We start from the raw sequence: 25,763 nt of genomic DNA on the forward strand, positions 1-25,763 counted from the left end.
CAGCAAGGAAGGTTGTAAAGTGGATTTTAAAACATAGGGCTAGAAAGGAATCAGAGGTGATTGGATCAGTGTGTCTGCTATGGAAAATAATTGAAGATACCTATATCTAGTGTTTGTCTAGCCTGTTCCTGCAGGCTCCAGCTGCTGGCAAAATCCATGCAGTCTGTTCTAGAGTTGAATCTTCCCTGTTACTTGTCTGACCTGACTCTGTGCTGAAAGTGTAGTGTGGTTGGTTGTGACAGGCAGTGCAGCTATTCTGCAGTGTCAGTAGCAGGATTTGGTGCAGAACAGGGCACCTTGAAGGTGCTGCTGCCTGAGAAGAGACAAACTTGTAAGAAAACTTGCGGAGAATTGGTAGGAATGCAAGAGTTGTAGGAGTTAAATGAAAGCTGCACGTCTCTAATTAAATAAGACAACATAATTCCTGAAATAATCAAGGATCAAGCAGATAAGTGCATTGTGGGGGGGACTGACAAGCAAACAGGGCTGGGGACAGACCCATTCACCTGTAGGGAATGTTACAGTGAGAAGGATGTGCTCCCGTGGTTGGACAGTGACAAACAGAAGCTGACATTTAGGCTTTGCCATGTCAATGGCAGTGTTTAAATCTCTGGAGCTTTCCTGATGCACATATAGACACATGTGGATGTGAGGCATGCTCTTCACCTTCCACCCTGCGCCTCTTCCTATCAAATATTCATCAGAGGAAGATTTTCATCTGCATGTTTTACATTATTCAGGCTCAGAAGTATTTCAGTGGCTTTCATATTGCCTACAGGATTTAGATACCAGGGATAAAACAACAGTTTCTTGAATTTTCTACATTTAGGATTTCCACTTCATTAAAATTCTTCTGAAGATCCATCTTCATGATGGATCTTTGGAGTCTTCTTCCCAGGAAAATAATGCCTACAGCAGAAAACAGATGAACCCACTCCAGAGAGATCTCTGCAGTTCTACCGTCAGCCACAGGTAGATAATGCAGGTAGCTGTATTTCTTTCCAACATTTGCCTTATCCCACGGGGACTGCGTTTTAACCCCACTGTGCAATGGAAGCATGCTGCTTCTGCATGCTCCCCTAGGATCAGAATATGAGCACTCTCCTTTGAGTAACAGAGAATATTGAACCAATTTGACCTGTTTTAAGCTGCTAGTACTTAGCACTTGTTTCTACATGCAGAACTTTGATTTAGGTATTTTGGTGCCTGATTTTTTCAGAGGCTGCAAAGCACCTGAGCTCTTGCTTAGAGATTAAGGATACTTCCCTTCCTCTGGAAGGCAGGTGTGTGCTATTCACTGCTATAGAGCTTGAATTCTGATTTGGTGTGAGAAAACAGATATCGTCACATTGCTCGGTAAATTTGAGGCTACTTCTACTCTTAGAATAGAACTGCTTGAGTAGGAAGGGACCTTTAAAGGTGATCAAGTCCAACTCCTCTGCATTTAATAGGGATATCTACAGCACTCTAGGGGAAAAAAAAAATCCGTAGCACGTCATTCTCTGATAGGAAATGGATAATGAAGTTACTGCATTTTCAAAGCTCTCTTGCTTTGAGGAGCACCCTGGGGAAGGCAGGCAGGCTCACTTTGCAGACTGCTCTGAGGAGCTCTCAGGTTATTTTGTTAGTGCTTAGCAAAACTATTCTTGCTCTGTCTGCTTATGTTGGATTCTGCTGTGAATGTGTCCTACTGGTTTTGCATCATCAAATCTTACTCTCATTTATCAAAAGCATTAAAAAAAATGAGCTGCTTGAGTGCTTTTAACACGCGATAGATAATGTGGGTTGAGTTGTTTGATGTGAAGAAAACAGGAGACTATTAGAGCAGTGTTTGTTTTCAAACCACAGGCAAAAGATAGTGGCTTTGTAGGCTGAGCTACACAACTTGTGGACAAGCACCGGATGCCAGAGCCTGAGTGGCTGTCATTAAATCTCCTCACACCGTTCCTGTTCTACCTGTGTATTTGCAAGGAAATTTGGAGATGGTGTTATGAATATCTGTGTGTATGCAGTGAGGTTTTGTCCACGTTCTTTCAGCCAGGCTGCTTTTGGAGTCTGCAGAAGTAGCAGGGCACTTGCTCCCAATCCCTAGAAGCTGGATGTTGGCTATGGAACAGCACAGCACCCCTTGCCTGGGCAGCAGTCCCTTTCCAAAGCATTATTGTAGGAGCTGGAAACTCCCCAGTAACACTGGCATGTGTGGGAGGAAGTGAAAACAATGAAGTAGCTTCCAATGGCTTTGTTCCTATTAGCTTGTTCATAAAAGGACTTCAGTATGCTTTATGCTGAGATTGGAAGAGACTGTTGTTAATTAAACAATTAGCTGTTGAAAACGTATTTATTAAGGCTTAACAGCCAGGCTGCAGATATGCATCAGTTACAGAGCCACAGTATTTGCAATAAATGTTTTTCACCCCATAATCAACTATGGCTTAATTAGGCAATGCTGGGAGAACCGTCATAATAAATAGAGTGGGTAAGACTTGCCTTTATAATTGAGATTTAATCAGCCAACTCTTGTATGTTCATTGAGTAATTGATTATTCTACACATTTATCAAGGATTAAAAACACAGTGGTAGATATGCAAATCCCCTTGCATTAAACTTCTGAAATTCTAGAATAGCATTTAATGCTTATTAGCATTCCGATTCAATCTAAATGACATATGCATTGGAGATCTCACTTCTGGTAGACTGTTTTATTGCTGTTCATCACTTTTTTTTTTTCCCATGCTGAACTGCTTGTGTTTGTTGCTTTGGAAGTAGTTGTTGGAGATGGACAGAAACATGCCAAGGGGGCGTGAACCAGACAGCTTACTTATTCTGGGAACATGCAAGATGTCATCCTGGATGGGGCAGCAGGAAACATTTCTGTGCTGGCTGCTAGTGAGCAGACAAAACCAAACGGAGCAGCCAAACACACTGGAAGAAGTGGTAACTCTTCCCTAGGTGTCCTAGTCCTCTTTATGATCAAGCAAGCATGTGAACAAGTCCAGGACTTGTCTCTGTAGCTTCTAAAAATGTGCATGTGTGTAGCAGGCCCAGGGTTTGCAAGGACCAGCACAGGGTTTGCAAGGACCAGTCCCACTGGGATTGCAGTGGTTGCTATAGAGAAACCCCCCTGTGTGCACTTTAAGGGGGGAGAGGGGTGGAAGAGAGGGTAGCTTTTATCTGAGGAAATCAGGTTTCCCATACTCAAGGCATGCCAGTAGACAGATTCTTTGCTAAGGGTTAAGTGAAGGGTTAAATAAACATGGCATAAGAATGAGAACATGAAACTGTGGGTAGTCATGACAGCTCATTTCTGAAGTGAAAAGTATGCCAGACTAATATTCCAATTTAAAGTGAAAGCAAAACTTAAAGTAAAAAATACACCCAAGACTGCACCTTGGTAAATATGTTTTTGCAGCTCATGCAGCTTGCACAGTGTCACAGGCAGTGCTGGAAGAGAAGCATAGATGTGTCACAGGTGAGGGGGGGGAACACACTGAGCAAATACGTTTCTGTATGAGTTGAGCTGTGTGTAGCAGAGTATTGATAACAAATATCAGTATTTCACTTCTGTGCCCTGATAAACATCAGCTGGATGAAGATGGCAGGAGCCAAGGCTGAAGATCTTAGTGATAGGCCAAAATGCAAGGTTAATTTCTGTGCTATCAGATGTGTTTGCAGAATCAGTGCTGCTCAGTTTTTACAACTCACTGCAGGGCAGGTCCTCTACATCTGCCCTCTAAGCCCCTTGTCCATATCCTGAAAGCCACTTTTCTGTATTACAAGAGTAGTGAGCCAAATGGCTGCTGTGCAGTTCATAGACTGCTTGCTATATTTCCCACTCTGTGAAGCATTCCTTGCTAATTTCAGCTTGGACACAAGAGGGTGATATTTCTTTAAGAATTTGCTTTAAGGTGTGCACTCCTCTTGGAGAATGCATTCTAGAGAGAAAATATTCTAATTTATTTATTTTTGCAAGTGGTGGCTAGCCTTGCACTTGTTTGACACTTGTGATCTGTAGCAGAGTTGTGGTGCAGCACTGGTGGGTGCTGCAGAGCTGGGTGGGCACTAGGACTTGCTGTCGGAGTGAATGTGCCTGGGATGCTGCAAAACCATTTAATCTGATTGCAGTTTTTCCAGGTTTTCCTCGTGTGACTGAGTCCCTTCTGAGGACTCCTTCCTTTGCATATCTGCAGAGGTGTGAGCTGTAGTGATGTCTGTGGATTGTAGCCATTCTCACCTTGTGCACTGCAAGTGAGACACACACGAGCCTGGGTGCTCACAGCTGACTGCTTCTCACATTTTGAGGCAGCACAGTGCAAAATAAACTGTTTCTGCCCCAGGCAGGAATTATGGTTTCTGATTGCAAATGGAGCAGTGTTGAGAGAAAAGTTGTCTTCAGGATGAGCACATCCTGTTCCTGCACATCCAGTCTCACTTGCAGCCTGCTGGTTCGTGGATGTAAGTCTGGGGCTGGGGGTAGCGACGGCTCTGCTGCTCAACTCCAGCCTGCTTGTAAGCCTAACTTGGAGAGAGGACTTATGTTCAGCTTTGGAAGTGCGTATAAATTCCATCTGCTGTCATGAAGCATATAGGAAGCAAATGACAAACACTGCTGCCACCCACCCAACTCTTGCTGGCCTGCATTCAAGCCTTGGAGCACATCTCTGTGCTGTGTTGCTGCATGTGATCCTTCAAGACTGTTTTGCTTTGGTCCAGCAGGTCTACCTCTGTGCATAGATTGGAGACCCTACTTGGCCTAGGAACAAAAAAATAAAAGGAACTCTGGGAGTAACTGTGATATGTTCAGTTACAGCTGGGTTCTGGACCCTATGTGTCCAGATGGAAGGGATGGGGTTCCTCTGGTTGTGCCCTATTCAGGAGCACAGGACTGCCAGGGCTCATCATTGAGCCCACAGCATTGTTCCTCCCTGTGTGAACAAGGGTAATGCTAACTCTCACCCAGCTACAACAGCACAGGCAGATATGGATTTGTGTTGTCTCCTGGTTGCTATTTGCCTCCTCTGTCCCACAGTTGTGCCCGGGACCAGCAGTGTCTCTGACAACAGCATCATAATGAGCTGAATCTCTGAAGCTACAAACTGCTGGATGCCTCTCTGGATATGTAATCCCTGCACTTGGAACCCATGTGAGCCTGTGCAAAGCAAATTACTGCAGACTAAATATATGTTCAGGATGTGTTGAAAGTTGGCAGCATAGCTGCCTGGGGTAGCCAGGGAAGGAGGAGGGAAATGGTCAGCTTTCTCTTTCTGTTGTAGTGGATGATGCTTGGAGTCCTTTAGAAGACTTTAACATGGTTTTGGAAAGGAAGAGCTGGAGGAGATTCAGCCATAAAAAGCTGGATGGAGGCTGAAGAGTGCAACGTGCCTGGGAACTGTGAGACAGGATCAGCAGCCAGCTTTGATCAGGGAAGATGAATTTGAGAGCAGATTCTTTCATAGCAACTCAGAACAGGGATTTGGCACCTCCCGATGAATTGGGGGAGACGGACTTTTGCTGTGACCCATTCCATGATCACAGTTCACTTGTGATCCTTTGTATTGAGTTATGCTGCATGTTGGCAGCAGTTCTTGTCCTTAAAAGAACACAACCAAAATAAAGATCAGTTGCCTTGCCTTTTTAACTGTAACTAATTGCTAATGTTGTTACAGTGGAAAGAATACTTTAAAACTGAGTTGGACCTTTGTATTTTAATTGACTGACTTTTGTGTTTCACCTGGCTTGCTCAGAAATCAGAATTGACTTTGCTTACTTTTTCTGTTCAGAATCACTTTCTGGCTGTTTGCCCAGACCAGAAGAGCCCCAGGCTCTTCAATACTGAATGCAGACTGAAAGTGGGGCCAAACTATTCTCTAAAATGCTCTGCTTTGAATAAAGAGATGGCTGTAATTGACTGAAGTTTTCTTTTACTCTTCCATAAACTGGAAAATGTAACCCCATGTCACTGGAGAATCGTGAATTTTTGTCAGTGGGCAGTTTTGTTAATGGTGAGTCATGATTTAAAAAAAAAAAAGGGGAAATTAAGAATTCTTGTTAGTATTTTGAAAACAAATGCCCATCTGAACATTTTGGTTCTGCAAAGTTGTATATGTGCCTGCCATGCTGGGTCTCAAGGTTGAAGTGGCTTTTCCAGCTGAGCACCCTTCCCATGCACAGTACATTAGAATCACAGAATTAATACAGCTGGGAGAGACCTCTAAGATTACCAAGTCCAACCTCACCCCCCAGCATGCCCACTAAAATGTCCACCTGAGCCACATTTCTTGAACACCTCCAGGGACAGTCACTCCATCACTTCCATGAGCAGCCTGTGCCAATGCCTCAGCACTCAGAAGAAATTTTTCCCCGTGTTCAACCTGAAAAGCATTTCTTTGATGAATCATGCTGGTTGTACTTGTCTTTTTCCTGTTAAATGAAGAGAGAGTGCTTTGGCTCAGAGCTCATTCAGGAAAGAAAGAAGTGTTTGATCATGTTTGTCCTCACCCTGTAGGTAGAGAGGGTATGTCAACAGACCTTATTTTAGGGCTTCAAGGGTAATGTGCAGTAGTCTGAGCAGTGCTCTAGAAACCTACTATGTTCCCTACAAAGATATCTTTGCTTGACTGTGAAGTGCACTTTTGGGCTGTGCTTGCTGGGTGTCCTGGAAAAAGGCCTCTACATCACCCCCACCCACTCAAAGCCATACTGTCCAAAGGCATGGCAACTCCCCTGCTAAACCCTCTACATACAGTAGGCAGTTAATCATGCTTTGCTGAGAGCAGTGAGAACATGGAAGCTTGAGCTGTGTGTGCTCAACAGACAAATCATGGGGATAGTCTTAAAATACCACGCGTCAGATGGTATAAATCTTGCCACGTCCCTAGAGCTGTTCAGGCTTCATCACCTGAGCCTTGAGTTCTGTGTCCACCTGCAAAGTTGCCCAAGATGACCCTACTCTGCCTCTGCTGCCAGCTGACCAAGACCTGTGTTGCAGGAGATCGTGCTGTCTCAATCAATGTGCATGTATGCTGGGTTCTGAGAGCACTGTCACATCTGTGCTGCCAACTCCTCCACATGCCTTTGCAGAGATGCAGCCCTGGGGCACAGAGGATGCTGTGTGCTGATCAGTGGGGTGGATTTGTGCTGTGTTGCAGGCACGTGGCTCAGCATTCTGGCAGCCTGCAGTAGGCTGGGTCAAGTGTGCTGTAGGTGGTGGTAACAGCAGAGATTGCAATGCTCCTTATGTTACAGCTTTTATTAGGCTATCAGCCAATTTATCTATAGCTGAATTTATCTGCCTGCTGGGACACATTGAGCAACTAGTTATAAATGATAGACTTTGCTGATGTTGGCATTTCTTGTGTTGAAATCTTATGCTAGTGCTATTTTGCTCATGTTGATGCATGTTCACGTATGTGGTTTGGTCTCCCTCATATACACAAGTTTAACTTCTGAGGGAGGGACACCTCCTGTGTAAATACACACTGTGTTTCAAATGAATGTGTTTTTACAGGGTTATTTCCCTTTCATAAGCGAACAGGACCGTGCTTGCAGCCATAAATAATTTTAGACCTTACTTTGTTTGCAATCTCACTGTGTAGGATAGAAACAGTAAGCTGATATCATTCAGCATCTCCCAAAAGGCTAAGGGAGCAACAAGAAACTTCCAAAACCTTAAAAAAAAGCCATGATGGTCTTATAAGAACAGAGCAAAAATGCTAAGTAACAGAGTCCCCTTGCTCTTTGTGGTGTAGTAACCTAGATGTTCCATAATGCAATTCCAGCTTCAGCCAGTAGTTTGGGGCATATAACAACTTGCTAACTTATTTTCTGTTTCATCTGGCAGTGATGGATTGAATCAGGAAAAATAAAGGCAGGGGAAAGAGCACTGACATCCCAGCCTCCCTGTGTCCCCTGGGTTTTGTTCCCAAGGGCAAGTGCTGATGAGTGTTCTCCATTTTGTTTCTTCCCTGGTTAAACTGAAATCAAACCAAAGGATGCAGGAGAAAAGGGTTAAAGGAATAGGAGATGGTCTTTGAACTGCCATGTGGCAAGGTAATGAGGTATGAATTATTAAAATGATTTCAATTATAACTGGCAGCTGCACACATTGTTTCTTCCTCTATTTAATAAGGCAGGTTTGCAAGTGCTCGTGGCTTCTTGGAAGAGGCATACCCTTCCAGAAGTGCTGGGCGTATATGTGGTGTAATTTGTCATGTGGCAAGCTGCTTCTGTGGTTAGATAAGAAGTGTCAATGAAATGGGTATGGTTCAGCAGCAAGATAAATTTGCTGCTTGAAAACCTACAGGAATGGATTGCTATCATGTTGCTGAAAGGCCACAGGTATTAGTAGCCTCTAAATCAGCATGGTGAGGCTCTGGTCATACATTATTAATAATAGGAGTTCTGGCACAAATAGAAGAAGCAGTATTTTCACTTTGTGGTTGGGTTGTTGTATGTATTTATTTATTTTGCTTGTGCATAGCTTGCTCAGCACCTGAGCATTGGGTGCACCGAGTTCAGATTTGCAGGCAGCGATGGGGCTGATTTATGCTCAGCCCCTGTGAAGACAGGCACCGCACTGCTGGCTGCCTCTGCCATATTTCCTCATCATCGAAGCGCCTTTAGAATTGGGTGTATTACCGGCAATAGCTCCATCTGGCGACCGCTAAAAACTTTGCACCGAAGCCTGTGTTGTAGATCAGAGAGAACCATCTCAGGTCTGGTGCTTTGGGAGGACCCAGGTGGCCACAGAGCCCGGCCAGCACAGGTCAGGTTGCAGGATTTGCTGCAGCTGGATGAGGAGATGATAAAAGCAGAGTTTGCTGAATGCTTCAGAATGATTCATCTAACAGATCTGAAATTGTGGTCGATACTTGTGGGTTGCAGGGTGGGAGGGCAGGGAAGAACTGAATCCATGAGGGGTTCAGATCACTGAGTAGGTAATGGAATCCTGAAGCTGCACCTCAGTTCCTTCCACTGCTTTTCTCCGTACCCAGTCTGCTCCTCAGAATTCAACTGTACTCTGTCCTGACAGGTGGCTGCTGAAGTTTGTTGCCATATGAATATCTCTCTTGTTACATTCTGTACTTGCTATCTTAATGGAGAAAGAAAAGTGAAAGCAAGAAAGTAACATTTCTAAGTTGACTTTGATACATGCAAATCAGGGATCTGGACCCAGTTAGAATCATAGAATGATTTGAATTGGAAGGGACCCTTAAAAGCCATTTGGTCCAATTCCCTGCAATGAACATATACAGCTCAATCAGGTGCTCAGAGCCTCAGTCAGCCTGACCTTGTGTGTCTCCAGGGATGGGGCGTTATTAGCTCATTTCAGAGACCCCAGTGTCCAGTAGTGGCTATATTAGTGCATTTCCTTCTGGGGAACCTTCTGATCTGCAAAGCAGCCTGGAGAGGGCAAGATGATAATGAAAACCTGAGCAAAACTGAATCCTTTGGGCAGGGAAATGATAGTAGGAGGCAGTGCTGTGCCCACTGCCAAGGCTGGGAGCAGTATGGGGCTGCAGCCAGGCTGAGTTGGCTGGGCACACCATGAATGAGAGCCCTCTGTGGGTCTGGCTGGTGCCATTGTTCACAGTCACAGCAAGCAGCCTCCAGCCTGCTCCGCTCGGAAGTATGAGTTATTAAAATGTAACAACAGCAGGAAGGCTTTTGCACTAGCACTTATACAAAATTCCTTTTATAGTTCCTGCTCTTTTCCCCTCCTTGGAGCAGAGCTGTTTTCCTTAGCCCCTGGGTGAGATGTGGGTTTGCTGGTGCCACGACCCTGCTGGCAGGTGACCATTTATTTCTGCAGCCTGGATGGAAATGGAGGCTGGAGCCCCACAGGGTTCCTGGATGACAACCGACTTTTTCCGACCCGGTTCAGCACAACCTCACTCAGAGCTGATGGAGGCGCAGGGGGAGAGGAGGGAGCGGCATTCCTTGCTGCTACATTCACGTAGTTCCTGGCAGCAGTCAGCTCCGAGCTCCTCCTGAAACCACTCCAGACTCTGAAATCATCTCTATTAGGAAACCATTCATGCTGTAGCTGGATGGAGCCCTAGGTGACTCTTTAAAGCCTGGAATCCAGTGAAATGCTGGCAGTGGTCAGGAGCCTCTACTGCCTGGCTGCAGGGTCAGGGTTTAGGGTCAGGATTGCAGCAAGAGCAGAGCCCTCTGTTGTGCTCAGGCAGTGGTTTCCATGCACATGCCTGTACTTCTTACTAATTAGTACAGAACTGGAAGCGAACTCCAGCTCTGTTTTCTTTGTTGCCCTTAATGCTGGGCTTATTCACTTTATCGCTAGTGTTGCCATACAGCTTTGAAAGATAGGAATTGCCTGCAAATTATAAGCTTCAATGCTACAAAAAATGAAATAAAATAAAAAGCTGGTTTGTAAAGGTTATGATATTTTCTGAAAACATAGAAGATGAAAATAGATACTTAGGCTCCAAGGGGATCTCCTGCAACAGGGCTGGGACTGCCAGTTGTGGGGCTTGGAGGACCTGATACATGATGAGCCTCCTGTACCCATGTTTCTGAGTCCCTTTGAGGAGTATACGTTATCCTAGTCATGCTGTTACCTGCTGAGCAGCAGCAGGCTTGTTTCAGTGCTGTTACCTTTCAGCTTGTCTCTCACTGTGATGATTCACTTTGATTGATCAGCACAGAGCCAGGCATGCAGGCAGCCCTGGCTGCTCCAGCACTGGCACCACTATGCTTTGGGTGAAGCTGATTTTCACCCTTAAAGACACTGAATGCTATAGCTCCTCTGCCTGTTAGATTTGTTTCTGCCACCGTGAATGGGGAAAATCCCTTAGGCCCTTCTGGAGCTTTCCACGGGTCTTTGTACCCTGCTAGTTTAGAAATCTTGGACTGAGCGTGAGCTTAGGACTTGTTCATGTATGACTGGAAATGAGTGAACTGGTTTTGAGAGGTTGGTCTGTCCACTGCCTGGAGTCTTGTGTGGGTATTTGAGTCACTGATTGCAAAATCGGAATTGTCCTTTTGAATACTGAACTAAAAGACATAGATGGAAGATAAAGAGCAATGGAAAAGAAAGCAATGTCAGTGTAAGAACAGAAAAACAACAGGGAAATAGTCCTTAGCAAACATGGAAGAGAAAACACAGAAGTGATAGATAATGCTGGGTGACTATCACAGATAAGCCTGTGCTGGTTCCTAGGAATACTGGGAGTAGTACGTAATATAATAGTCCAGGACTATAACCATAGGTCTGGGCTAAGCAAACTGCTTTCTGTAACTCTTTTCTGCCTCTACTTTCCCACCTGTGAAGTCGGATAATAGTAATTTCCTCCCAGAAGGGCTGCAAACACTAGCTAGAAGTTGCAGCGTGTTATGGCATCAAGGAAACGGTGGCTATTATTAATCACTCCTTATAATTTTTTCAACATTCTGCATAAATAATGTTTGTTTGTTTTGGTTTTTAAAACTTGGAATCAATGCCTGGACTAAATTAGTGTTGGAAGCTGAGAGGTACAAGGAAAGGCATCCAAAATGCTCAGCTTGCTCTGTATGGGACAGAACTGCTGAGGCTGCATCACTTGCAGCTCTCGAGCTTGGTGCCAGCATACAGAATTCCCTCCTTACAGCTTTTCCATGCTGTGTGCCAAGTATCCCGCTCTTCAGTCTGTTATAAATCTTCCCTAATTCTGTAATTGCTTTGGTAGCGATTATAGGCAGGCTCTTGTTGATCCTTCTGTGGTTTTCCTTTATCCACATTTTCTGTGGGCTTTTTATTGTTGTTGATTCTCTTTTCCAGTTCCTTTTCTCCCCTTTTCCAGTTCTAGCAGGCCCCATGGCTCTGGTTAAGCGTTTCCCTCCAAGCAACAGGCAGAGTCCATTTGCATCTGCCTCTCCAGAGCAGGGAAAGGGGTACCTTGTGCCTTTGCAAATATGGAAAACAAATGTGTAAGTTCATGCATTGAAGAATATGCTGTGAATAATACTGGGGGCTGGATTCGAGGATGGATTTGTAAATGATGGCAAGCAGACAATTAAGCACAGCTTTAAGCATAATTATACTGTTCTCTAAATGCCTATGGGTGTCTCTAAGCAAAAGCAGTTATGATAACAGCAAAATGATCGTGCCTGTTTGCTTAGCACATACTTAGGTTGGTTACTGCTCTGAGGACAGGTTGCAGTAGGTGCTGTGTGGTCCCCCTCCCCTGCAGCGGATTTGCTCCATGCTTTGTACCTCCCTGCAGCACAGCAGGAACAGTCAGCCCAACTGTTCACAGCTCAGCACTCTGCCTCCACTCTGCTTCTTCTCCCTCCCCAAGGACATAGGCTCACTTTTGTAAAGTGCACTTGTTCAAACAGAGCTGATAACCCAGCCTGACCCAGTGCAGGCATTGGGCTGAGCCCCTGCCCTTGCACAGAGCCCATGCTTTGACAAAACCCAGTGGCATTCTCACTCGGTGGCAAGCGAGATCCAGATCTCCTGTGGGCACAGCTGATACAAAGCTTAGTTCCTGCTTCATTCCTGTAGTTTCAGCTAGAACACGGACCATAAAATCCATAAAACTGGGTTGTACATTTGTGACAAACGGATTAAGCTTTGGGGGGTTTGAGAGTTTGACTTTGACCTGTGTTTGCTTTTCAGACTTCCAGCTTGTTCCAGAAGTGCTCAGCTGGCATTTCTAAATGCAGCCAAGGGATTTCAAAGATTTTTAGGGGGGATATTTCTGTAGGTCAGCTCGTGAAGTGCTTTCAGGAGCTTTATTTTCAGAGGTGGCTGCTATTCAGAATGCAAAACTCTTATGACCTCTCACTCAGGCTACCAGAAGCTTTTCTTCTACTGTATGTGTTCTGACTTCTGCCCCTTTTTGTCTGTTAATAGACCCTTCAGCTTTAATGTGAGCCTGGAGTGTTCCCTTCCCTACCCATGGGAGGGGCTGTTCTATGAAATAACCATCTGATGTACCTTGTGGTTGAGCAGATGTTATCTTAGTCAAGGCAGAATTTCATTACTAAGTAATTGGATGTTCTTCCTGGTTCCTCATAATTAAGGCAGGAGAAAAGAATAAAACCTGCTGATTTGATATGAGTAATTGCTTCATTAAGTTATTTGCTTCCTCACCATAACCATCAGCCCAAAGAAGAGAGCAGCATGCCCACCGGACCGTATATGACTGTACTGTGACAGTGGGGCTTTGTGCTGTGTTGTCAGATGGAATCACAGGCAAAGGAGTTGGGAAACACCTTGCTAAGTTATTTACCTCTCAGCCCTGTGCATTTAAGACTGCAGAAGGAGTCTGGATATGTCCTAACGGAGTGAATCAGTCCCTAGGAACAGCAGAGAGCTAATGTGTGAGGCTTTAGATAGCACACTTGCCTTGCTTCCTGTGCCTGAGCGCTGTGAATTGATGTTTAGGAGCTGAGTATCTGTGTCCTCTTACTGTGGAGCAGGCAGAAAGGAAGCTGCATTAAATCCAGGTCAAAGTGACTCAGAACTGGAATATGGCAATATCTGAGCTGTGCTCCCCGGCAGTGGCTCATGTCCCTTCTGTTCTTTGTGTTTATTCTCACTAGGCTGGGTTTGCACATATTTGTACACATGTGGACCAATTGGTGAACACTACCTTGTAACGTGGGACAGGTAAATAGGCTTTGTTTGCTGCTTCAGTTACATGGATTCAGCCAACGTATCAGACATAATTTCAAGTAAGAGATTCTCCATCCGTGTGGACCTGAGCTCCTCTCAGGCACATCTTGCTGCCCTATCCCCATTATTCATCACCCCAAATGTACTTCATAACTATTTTCCTTAATTTCTTCATTGCAAGCCTGAAAACCAGGCTTCTGAATGGAGCAGGCACAGGATTTGTGTGTGTCTGTGCTCGAAGCCAGGACTCAGAGGTTCTGTGGATGTGAACTGTGTTGGATTACCCCCAGGTGTGGGAAGGGCAGGCATGGCAGTTCTAGGTCACTGCCCATCACTCTGTGAGACATTCCAAGTGCTGTGCTCTGCAAAACCCGTATTTTCCAGGAACACTATCAGAAACTTTGCTTATGGAGCTGATTTCTATCACCCCCTCAAAGATCAGGGGAGGTGTGCTGTTGAAAGAGACCAACTCGAAGTTCAGAGCTGACAGGCCTCATTTTCCTCCAGCTGCAATGCTAAATAGTAACAAGTCAGCCCTGAGCTGTAACTTTTGCTTAGATAACCTGGATGTTGTGCTGCTGCCTCCCTGTGCTGGGGAGGATGGGATGCTGGCAGAGAGCAGGGTGGAAAACTTTGCATTCTCTCTCCTCGTCATGCAGCCAGAAAAGAGCAATTGGGCAGGAGAATATTGCTGGGAGGATCATATATAAAACAAACAGAGCTGGAGGAGATGTGGGTGGTTTATAGCCCCAGCACCTGAGTTTCCACCTCTAAATCACTCAGATACTCTTCCCCAAAGAGAGGCCTCAGCCCTGCTCTGTGCTCACCGCAGGTCTCTGCAGCATAAATTCTGCCTTCTCATTGCTGATCACCTGGGGAGCTCTGCTCTGCTATAGCAGTGCCTTTTGCCTACCAGCTATGCCTGGGAGCCCCAGGGCAGCACTGAGCAATGCTCAGCCTCCCCACACCCTGGGAAAACTCAGCTTTCCTCCCCTTTTGCAAGATGGGAAACTCGATTGAATGAATCAGTGGGAGAAGAGGCAGTTGCACAGCTCAGCGTACCCTGAAGTCCTACTTCATTCTAGTCCACAGGATTCTATCTTTTTTCCCCCAGGTGCCCACTCTTTCCTTCTTTCTGTGCTCCTGGTTGCACTATGCATTGCTTGGTGCTGCTGTCTCCCCCGGTCTCTCCCTCTCTCTGACCCTTTGCTGAGCTCCTGGCTCACTGCCCCAGCCCCACCGGCTGGAGCTGGTGGTGCTCGGCTCTCGCTCCTCTGCTCGCTGCATGATGTTTAGCTTGGGAGATTGCATATCTGAGTGCAGGACCCCCACGTGCTGGGGAACGTGCTTGCCTGGAGGATGCTACTGGGGGAGAAACAGCACAGTCTGCTCACAGAAAATGCCTTTCGTGCCTGCTGTGAAGCTACAACATGTGTGCTGCAGGCAAAGCCATGAGATGTATCAGCTGGGGAGGGCATCACAGCTGGGGTAGGCTCAGCAGCTGCAGCTTCAGTGCGTGTGGATAGCGCATGTGCATGAAGCAGGGCATTGCCAGGCAGAAGTGAATGAGGCTGCTGCAGCCTCTGACAACCAGCACTGACTGTGCTTGTGCAGGAGTGCCACAGTGGGATGTGTGATGCAGAGGGGGGGTCCCACAGAGGCTGGGGCAGGACAGAGGGTGCAAGTTGACATGTACACCAGCTCAGAGTGGGGTTGTCCTGCAGGGCTGGTGCCGGAGGCTCAGCTGTGCCTGTCTGTGCCGTGGCTGGGCTGAGCCAGCAGCCCGAATCTCTTGCTTTCAGGAACAATAAATTCCCTCACTAATCTTACGAAACAGAAGAAAAGCTCCAAATGCCTTACCTATTTGAAGCCTGTGGGCTCTGCATTGTATTAAACATTAACCTGCCTTTCTGAGCTGAAGTACTGACTCTCTTGGTAATTCTGAGGCCCAGGCAGCCAAAGAAAAGGATCCTTTGTTGGGTGATATTTCAGGAAAAATCCTTTCAGCCATTTTCTGTCTCATCGTGTTTGTTTGGCCCCGCAGCAGAAGGGCCGGCTGCACAAGTTGTGGTTTGTGTTTGTGCAGCCGGGCTGATCAGATGGCTGTGCCCACATTGCAGCTCTGATAGCGCTGCTCAGCAGTAGGCACGCGTGTGTGACCGTGCACTGAGTTGCACATGTGTGCACACATAACTGCGGACTTAATCAGACACACATGTGCATACACCCATATGAGAGAAGAGCAGAAACACCGTCTTTTGACATTTTACAAAAATATATCCCCAGGATTTCAACTGAGCGTCAAAAGTAATTGTGGTCATCAGAGAGATGTGGGCAAGAACAGAGCAACAGGACGAGTGCTGGGAGTGGGTTCTGCTCCTGGCTCTGCACTTGCTTGGTGTGTGAGGCAGGGCAAGCTATTGTGCATTGTTTCTCCTCCATGGATTGTGACTAACAATTTCAGAAGAACTTGTAAGAAGAATCATATATTGTTACTATGGGCTTGGATATATGTTTACTTAAGCAACAAAGCTTTGGTTCAAAAGCTTTCTTGATGACAGAGCGTTTTCTTAAAATCTCCTTGCTGGAGACTATAGTGTTGCAGTGATAAAACAGAGCTGCTGCTGTGAAGCCAGGAGCAGGTGGGTGTTCCTGAGCACTGTCAGTGCAGGCTGGCTGCTCAGCACTGCTTGCACTGGTGATCCCAGCTTGTGTTCAAATATTGCTTGAACTGACCAAGAGATCTTCAATGGGGCATTAAGTGGTTTTTCTCCTACTGCAGAGAAGTCCAAGACCCCAAAAGCAAGCAGAAATCCCTTTGTGCAGAAGTCCTGCCTGAGTCTAGTGAAGTTTCTCGTGTGGATGGGACCTGTGCTCAGCACCTTCATGTGGGTGAATCATCCAGCAGGTGGTGGAAATCTCGGTAGCAATTGCTCAGCTCTTCTGCCTGCATTTCACTGTGCCTTTAGTCACAGCAAGTCTTTGCTTTCTCTTGATGTCTGTGTTCATAATACCCCCAGCTTTATTGCATTTATGTAACTAATTGTCTGAGGGGCATTTCACAGGGGAGTGACCTGGCACATTCCTGCTCTGCTGACAGAGCTGCATGCTGAGTCCCCTCCCCAGTAACAGCCAGGTGACAGGGGTATGCCAGATCCCTTGGGAACTGCTTGTTCCATATGGGGCTCCCACATATCTTTCCACAAGGCATGAGCCGGCACGAGAGTTTCACTCAGCTTGCAGCCTTGAATGGACGCTTTACGACTGGACAGAAAGAGGAAAGAGATGTTTACACTGTCGGGTGCTGCCGGGCCAATAATGCACTTTGAACTAGAATCAGCCAGGCTGCAGAGCGGCACTGATCAGAGCTGTTTTGGCAGCGAAGGGCCGAGTCAAAGCCGTGGGGTGTGCCGGGCTGGAGGCACGAAATTCCCTTTCCTTCCATTGCCGCACTGACTGACAACAGTGGCTTTTCCAAGGCTGGAGGTTGGCAGCAGTAACACACAGCTCCTGTTTGTTTTCCGAGGTGATAACTTGTGGCCACCAGGGAGACCGTGCCCTGCTCTACCCCCGTCCGTGCCAGGAGAGTTGGAACAGCCCAGAACTGTGTGCGAGATTAGGAAAGGTGTGCGCTAATTAATGGGAGTGCTGCGCTGCCCTTCGGCTGCAGCCGCACGTGTGGATGTGGCACTGCGTGTGTCCCCTCCCTGTCCGTGCCCACACCAACACAAGGACTGAGCTGTGACCATACTACGTTCCTATGAGCAGCCCGGAGGGACAGCATGAGGAAATCGACATACTCAGGTGAGCTGTGGCTCTCTCCTCTCGGCTCTCTCATTTTGTGTCTGGACTGGGAAAAGAAAAAGGTTTCAAAACAGAAGTACAACTTGAACCAGCCACTCTCCCTCTGAGTGGTTCTGTAGTGGAGAATGGAACAAGTTTGCTGTGTATAAACAGAACCTGCTGACTGATGGAAAAGGTTTAAAGAGTAGAACAAATCCAGGGTGGCGGCTTGTGCCAGCCTTGATGGCATGCAGCTTGTTTGGAAGACATCTTTGCCAGCACGGGGCAGACTCAGTGCTGAGCTGCAGCTTGGAATTAAAACAGGACGGTGGCACTGCTTGTGGCACTGGCTATCATCAGGGCAAACCCCAATGTAGGAGAGCCGGGGCCCCAAACAATGTGCAGTTCTCTCCCTGCTCCAGCTTTGCAGCCTTGTCCCGCAGGGTGAAGGCTCTGTGCCTTTGGCTTCTGCAGGCTCAGTTAGGCTTCTTCCTCCCTGGCTGCTTGGGAGCAGGTGACCACAGCCGACAGCTTTTCTCTGAGCTTCCTCTTGAAACTTTGCTGGCAGACTGAGAGATGGCTGCTGCTTGATGGTGTGAATCCATGCCCTGTGACAGATCCATCACCCCATGCACTTTGGTGCCCACCAGTGGCTCCTCCAGGTGCAGGATATGGCGGTGCTGTTCAGCTCCAGCTTCCTGCCCGTGGCTGCTCTGTAGATCTGCTTCTGCCCTGGCTTCACTCAGGTGGCTTTGGGGACACAGTCCATGCTGGCCTCTGTCCTGAGTCACGTGTCTGCACAGCCTCTGTGCTGAGAGCCCCTGCAGCCATGCAGCAGCCAGTAGGGCTCAACAGGACCTGGTGGTTTTCTGTGCTCAGAGAATCCCCCTGCGATGCCACCTGGTTGCTGCTAAATGGATCAGGGACATCTCTCTTGTGTATGTTTCTCTTACTACTCTCTTACTCACTGAATAGACTGCCAGGGAGGTTCTGTTAGGGTGTATATGCCCGGAACAATAGAAGACTTAACAACATGTTAACAACAGAGTTCACTGATTACCGTTGGTATTAATGGAATTGCATGTAGGGAAGCCTGTTGCTGGAACCCACATCCTAAAGTGTGTGTTTAGTGGCTAAGAGGCCCTGGAGGGGGATAACTGTGGGTCCTAAGGACCTGAAATGTAGGCTCCCTGCGGAAGAGGCTGTGTGATCCTGAAGCCTTCTGTTTGCTTTGGGCTGACTGCTGGGGTGAAGCTGTGGCCCTGCAAAGCCCCTGATATCAGTGATGCATCTCTGGTCAGTGTTTGCCTCCATGTCGATGCAGTGTTGTAAAATTAAGATCAATCAATATCTGATCAGTACCTTTAATTCAAAAGGGACTGGAGATATATTTTGGAAGCTCTGTGTGGGGTTTTGACTGGTATGTAGCAGCCGCTTATGGAAAAAAGAAGGGAAGAATTGCATCATTGCACTGTGGCCACCACTAATCTTTGGAAAAAGCACATGCAGCCCTTGTGAGTGTTGTGAAGGCTCTGCCTTCAGTAGTGGTGAACTGGACTCTCACCTCTCCTGACTCACAGGGAAGGAAGGCACTGGGTGAGTCATTTACCATTCTGGGAAGACCTTGGAGAACAGCCAGCGGTGTGCTGGGCAGAACCAGCCCTGAGTGTCCTGTATGTCTGATGGGTTCATACATGGGGGATCAGCAGTGGTGACTTCCTTCAGGAAATTTCACTGGAATCCAAACTACTTTTCTAAGAGATGAGTATGAAGTGCTGCTGAGATGCTAGGCTTTCTACTGATAGAGAAATCCTGGAGATGACAGACAAGTAAGTAGTCAGTTAAAGCCTGCACTGCTGACAGCTCTTGACAGGCTGGAAATACAGTGCTTTGCATTTCACCAAAGTTGGGATAATTAGCTGCTTCTAAACCCTTTCTGAGGTTAGGGAGCACTTCTCTCACATCTTCCATATATTCTGATTTAATATAGAATCATAGAATGGTATGGATTGAAAGGGTCCCTTAAAGGCCATCTGGTCCAACCCCCCTGCAATGAGCAGGGACACACACAGCTTGAGCAGAAGCTCTGAGCTCCATCCAGCCTGACCTTGGGTGTCTGCAGAGATGGGGCACCACCACCTCTCTGAGCAAAGTATAGTGGACCAGGTCCCACTGAACCCAACTGGAAGGCTTCACTTCTCAGGGCTGAAGCTCCAGCTCTGCCCTCTGTTAGCACATCACTGTTACCAGGTTGTTCCTCATACCAGTCAAGTTTTCCCTTCTCTGAAGACCTTCAGAGGAAATCATTACCCATCTGCTACAGCTTTTCAGCACATGCCACATAGGTGTGGTTGGGCTGCAGCTTGCCTGCAGATGCTTTACCTGTCACCGGTAAAGGGAGGTTCAGATCTTTGTGGCATAGCTGCAGGCATTGCAGCTCAGCCCAGCAGTGCTGTTTTCCTGGAACTTCCTGGCAGGAGGAGGGCAAAAAGGAGATTTTACACAGCAAGTTAAAACTGAGAAATAACCACCGTTGAAGCCAACTTTTAAATGTTTTCTTCTGGAATGTCTGTTAGTTCAGATCCTTAAGGAGGAGAGTTTCTTCAGAGATATTTTTGTTGTCTTGAAATACCATTTTAAAAGGGTTGTTGGATTCCCCTTTTCCATTTCTCTGGCATTGTTATAGTGCTTAAGAAGAGACAGTCAGGATTCACGACTGTTATAGTTGTTTTCAAGGATGGTGCCAAGGACTGCCTGCAGTTTCAGGTTTGTAAGCTGTTGGCATGCGTTGAAATAGGGATTACACTAATTAGGGCACCACCAGAACCATCACGTGTGGTTGTGTCTCACCTCGCTATAGAATCCTCATGTAGTGCTAAGGCACATATAGAGAAATGACTCCTCATAATGAGCTAAGGTTATAGGGAAGAAACTCAAGAGTACCAGAATGGTGACCTGATCATTGCTTTAGGATTAGGATCTCTTCCAGTCTGGTACCCATTGAGAGAGGCTCCACGTAATTCTGTCAGTGGCTTTTAACCTCACTGTCATAAAAGCTGTGAGGTGTGGCAGTTGATGACACAGTGTTTGCAGAGCCCCATTGTTCTCCCCTGAGCCGGACCTGCTGTCCCCTGAGCTACCTGGCACTCTGTCTGGCTGACCCACGGGGGACGTGCAGGGCTGTTTAAGCAGAGTTCGTTCTTAGCTCACCAGTAAAACATCGGGAGGAAAAAGATAGGGTTTGGATCCAACAAAAGCATTAGTTTAATTAAAACTGTCATTTTTAACAGAAATATGGAATATTTTGTTTTGAGGTATGGAAAAAATAAAAAAGCCATTTCCTTCAGCTTAACTACAGATAGCTCCTGATCCTCAAAACCCGTGCTGCTGGGCCAAGAAGCTATCATTAAAATAAATGATTGTCCCAAGGATTCGCAATCAGCCACAGGAACTGCATCCTCAGGCTGTGCCCATTCAAACTTAGTGTTCAAAACCTGAATTCAGTGCAAGCGTTGCTTCTACCAGTTCAGAGGCTCTCCCTTAGGTTCTGTGAGCTCTGTGTTACTTGATTTTGTGTGGGCATTGTGATACCTTGTATTATTGAAGTAACAGGAAGGAAAATAAGGATTACAGAATGAACTTGTTTATTGATAACCCAAGAATAGCAGGAGGCTGGTGCACAAAGGGCTTTGTACCCTATTTCAGGATGCAGGTTGACTTGCTCAGCTGCATGGATTAGAAGCCAGAAATGTGACCAACATGAAAGCTAGTTGATATCCAACGGCCACAGCCTCCCATCCTTGTGTAAATCCCCAAACAAAAGAGAAAACAGGCACGATCCAGTTTCTGTATGGCAAACACTTGCTTATTGTTTCAGGAACTGCATCACCAATTAGTCCATGCCTCACACTCACATTTTCCAACCAGTAAACAACAGCCCTGGTCCCAGTCATGTTTATACATTATGCCTATTGGATTTCTTCCCCAGGATCTTTCACTTGTTTTTTTTGCCACTTAATCCATCACACCGTACCAATAGCTGCACTGTCCGTGCTGAGTCACTTTGCTGCATGGCAGCCATGTTTCTGATGGCCCCTGGTGACTGATGTAGTACTGTCAGAAAGAAGGTTCTCCAGTGGCAGTGCCATGCTGTGAGGGGGTGACAGGATGGGCAGGACAGGTTGGGTTGGGTGCTGTGCCACTGCCAGATCTGGCTGGCATGTGTGGGCAGTGGTGGAGTGTTGCTTCAGGTAGCAAAACATCCTCATGTTTGATAGGAAATCTTCCTGTGTCCAACTGGAGTAAACAAGGACAAGATGTACAGTGCAGAGTGAGGAAACCTTGTGCTCCCCAACTCCTCATCCACTTCAAGTACAACTTGGATGTTATGTCCTGCTGGCCCTGGGGTCCCAGCTCTGGCTGTGCCACCTCTTTCCCTACAGCTGTGTGCTGAGAGCAGTGGTGCAGTGGGAGGGAGGTAGTGCTGCTCTGTTGAGTCAGCCTATTCCCACATTGCAGTGGCTTTGCAATGACAATGGCTCAAAGCACTCTTTAAAGATGTTATAGAGAGGGAATCAGTGCTGCATGGGGCATCTGGATCCTGTGCAAACCCAAAAGAGATTCCTGGCTTTGTGCTTACAATGCAATTTTCATGATCACATACATGAGATAACCTCTCCTAGAGCTCAGTGGGGTTCCAGGCGTCCGGAGATGCTTCTTGAGCAGAGGACAGCATTGGTGTGTGATGGCACCAGGAGGAGGGGAAGGTGACTTTGTCCATTGGTGGGAAAGTGGCTGAAGGCTGAGCAGAAGGGGCTCGATGGGATGTTCACCCTTGAACACTGATCATTGTGTTACAGTAGTCTGAAGTGTGGCACAAACTGCCTCTGTGACTTGAACTTTTAATTTTGGGGAGGGCGGGTTCAAATCTGATGCCCAGAGCATAAAATCATAGAATCATTAAGGTTGGAAAGACCACTAAGATCATCTAATCCAGCCATCAACCCATCCCCACCACAGCACTAAACCACATCACTCCCACCACCTCTCTGGGCATCCCATGCCAGTACTGCACGCAGCTGTTCCCCGTTTCCCTCAAGCACTGAGCTGCCCTCAGGGCTCCCGGGTGGAAGTTGAGCTGTGGGGCTGTTGCAAGCTGGAACCAGTAGCAAAAGGTGCCTCTTATGTTTTTTCCTTGTCCATGTCAAATAAGTATTATTTACAGGAAACAGTTCATGCAGCTTGGAGATTTGTTTAGGGAAGGAGTTCAGAGGGAGGAGTCAAAAGCATATTGGAAGTAAAAAAGGTCACAGTAATGCTGCAGAAAGTCCATAATTTCCTGGTGTGGGAGTACTGATATTCTGGAGACTGGGGACACAGCAGAACAGATTTGTTCCTCTGGTTCCCAGCAGGAACAAGGTTGATCTCAATGGGTGCTGGAGGCTGCTGTCTCCTCAGCATGCCCAGAGTCACATCCCTTTGCAGGCTGCAGCAGTGATGCCAAAGAAGGCTGAGTGCGTGTGCCTGGGGAGCAAGTGGGAGTCCTATCCTCCTGAGCAGCCCCTGGGTGTGAGTTTGTTTTTGATGTTATCAAGGGAAATGGGGATTGCCTATAGCTGTATATAATGCACAGAATAAACAAAGGAAATGAGTACAAGGTGCCCTCAGCCATTACTGTTGAATGACTCAGTGGCTGAGCTGCAATGCCTGGACACGTACAGATGGAGAAGAATAACAGATCTCAGGGGGTTACAAGTCAGGACAAGGGACCTGTACGTGTTATAGACCATGGGAGGTTGTGGAGATTTAGTTAGGTGGGTTTAATGCTGTTGAAAGTCTGTGAGCTAGCACAGCTGCAGGCTTTGGTTTGCCTGCAGGAGAGGTGCAGATGTGGGCGTGCAGAGCATGTGTGGGCATGCAGAGTGAGTGTCCTACACCAGCACGGCTGTGCAGTGCTGCCCCTAGGCTGCCATGCTCTGGGGCTTTGCTTCCTGATGCTCAGTTTCAGTTTTCCTTCTGTAATGACTTCCCATTTTTTTTTTTTTAATTAAAAGCAACATTTTATATTATTTTCAACTCAAATGAGGATGACATATTACTCACTGCCCTCATACAAGTTCACTTGCAGCTTGGAAATGTGACAGTCCTGAATGGCCATCATCCTTCGCTTTGCTTTGGGGAATCTTTCTCTCCTCACTGATCTTCAGTGCTCTGACAATAAAAGGAGTCACGTGTGGTGCATCGCTTTTATCTAAGCTCAATTGCTAGAAGCACCAGGAAATCCTTGAAACCAGACCTCTCTGTGCTCTTACAGCTCTGTTTGCCACGTGAAGGGGTTTTATCTTTGGCCTCCATGTGTTTAAGAGAGCAAGTTTTATCAAGCTGAGTGTAATACTGTCACGTAAGGTTGAGTTGCGCCCAAGCAGCACCAAGCCCCTGCTGCATTCTGCCCTGGGATTGCAAACACCTATTTTCTGTATTTCTTCCAGTTAATAGCTCGCAACTCTCGGAACTGCTGACTATTGACTGTATAGTTCGGGCTCACGCAGCCTGAAGGGCTGATAATACTGGAGCTAATTGTCCCATCATGCTAATTGTCATTCAGCTACATGTGCATCTGTAAACAATTTCTCAAATTGCTGCACTGACAAGTGAGATGCTTTGGTTGGCAGGTCCCACATCTGAGCAGGGGAAGGTTGCTGGTGCGGTGCGGTTGTAGGGGGATGTCATGGCTTGGGTGGTCTTCCCCTTCCTGCTTGGCAGCTGCAGCACGAGACTGTGATTTATTTCCTGGAGTGGATTTTTGTCAGATAAACTCCTGAACAGTGATGTGAAATAAACTGACAGCTGATTTTTGCAGCTCATGTGGTGAGGGATGAGCTCAGTCATTGTGTGTTCGATGCGTCTGCAAAGGCTCCAACCCTCACCGTGGGCTCCAGCACGTGCCAGCTGCTGTCCTGGATAGCGGCATCAGCCAGTCAGGCTTTGATGTATGTAATGCTTTTGGGGATAAGTAATGTTTTGGGGCAATGTGGGTAGGCAGGGAGAGAGGAGGATGACAGAACTATGCTTTTTTGTTTGGTTTTGTTACATTTATAAGGATAATCATGGGAAAACAAGAGCCCCTGTGCTTTCTTTGTGGTGGAAAAGCAATGGTAAAAAGTTGTTTCATAATCTGTCTGGAGCCTGAATTAATGCTCAGATCTTACTGGGCCTTTTATGCCCTTTGGGCCATGATTATAAACACAGGAGTGCCATGGCCTATGGCAAAGTACGGGTGCTTATTATGACAAGCATGTGTATTAGACTCTTACAAACTGCTCCTATTCGCTGGTGGAAAGTTTGTGGGCTGCTCTTGGCATGGTTTGTAACAGCTATAGCAGCTCTATGAGCTGGGAGGAGAGGAGCTAGAAGGTTGATCTGAGATGTAGCCACAGCCCCAGGAGGAAAACCCAACCTTAGTCCTGGGTGAAAGTGAAGTGTCCTCATTCCCTGCCCTGTGTAAATGTTTGTGTAAAGCCCTTCCATCTGTTGTTTCTGCAGTGTGCTCTCAACGTGCACGGGAGATAGAGGAGATGGGGTCAGGAACTGAACCATGGGTTCTGGGGGCTTCTGGGCCAAACCTGGTCAGCTCTGAGGCAGGAAGAGGAGAAAGCATGACATTCTGTAAGAATGCAGGAGAAAACACTGACAGCAAAGACAGTGTCTTCAGGGAGGCGTTCTGGGATGAATGAGAGTAGCCAAAAGTTGTACTGGGTTGTACTGAGTGGATGCAGGAAGAGTGCTTGGATACATTCTGAGAAGGTTGGATTGACAGCTGGACTTAAGGATCTTAGTGGTGTTTTCCAACCTAAATGATTCTATGATTCTAAGATAGGAGCTATTCAGGTGGCACCTGAGTCGTTTTACAGTTTTTCCTTCTTATTACAGGTATGCTGGTGGGGTAGATTGAGTTCACTGGAGCAGCAAGGTGTTTATTGATTTCTGCTCTTTGAACATACTTCACCGTGGGGTTAAACATCTGCCCAGGAATTCACCTTTCCCACACACAGCAGAGGAGCCATGAGCGGTTTGTAGGGTTGTCCTCAGAGCTTCCCTTGTATGGTCAGAGCACAGATAGAGGACATAGAGCTCTTTGTGCTTGTCAGCCAGACCCCAGCCCCTCTGCATGCTAGCCCTGCTCAGTGGGGAATGCTTGCATATAGGCCCTGTGCTGGCAAAGGCTCTGGAAGCATCATCTGATGGGAGCAATCCAGTGTGTTGGGATTAAATTGAATTCTAATATTGTCTAACATAGTGGCATTTCATCCCAGCATGGGATCATCTTCATCCTTTATGGCACTGTATTTCACATTTCAG

General features: G+C 46.8%; 1 protein-coding gene across 5 annotated transcripts in view; it reads left to right on the plus strand.

Annotated features, from left to right (window-relative positions):
* Nucleotides 1-17,256: 17,256 nt before the first annotated feature.
* Nucleotides 17,257-25,763, plus strand: part of SEPTIN9 (septin 9) — a 95,159-nt gene continuing 86,652 nt past the window's right edge. For all 5 annotated transcript variants that reach the window (XM_015295143.4, XM_040649485.2, XM_046902015.1 and 2 more), the window contains exon 1: nt 17,257-17,426. Coding sequence is in view for 2 of the 5 variants with exons in the window: in XM_015295144.4 (XP_015150630.1) it covers nt 17,405-17,426 (22 nt within the window). In the remaining 3 variants the exon portion in view is untranslated. The remainder of the gene's footprint in view (nt 17,427-25,763) is intronic.

This window comes from Gallus gallus, chromosome 18 (assembly GCF_016699485.2).
Source record: "Gallus gallus isolate bGalGal1 chromosome 18, bGalGal1.mat.broiler.GRCg7b, whole genome shotgun sequence".
Lineage (NCBI taxonomy): Eukaryota > Metazoa > Chordata > Aves > Galliformes > Phasianidae > Gallus > Gallus gallus.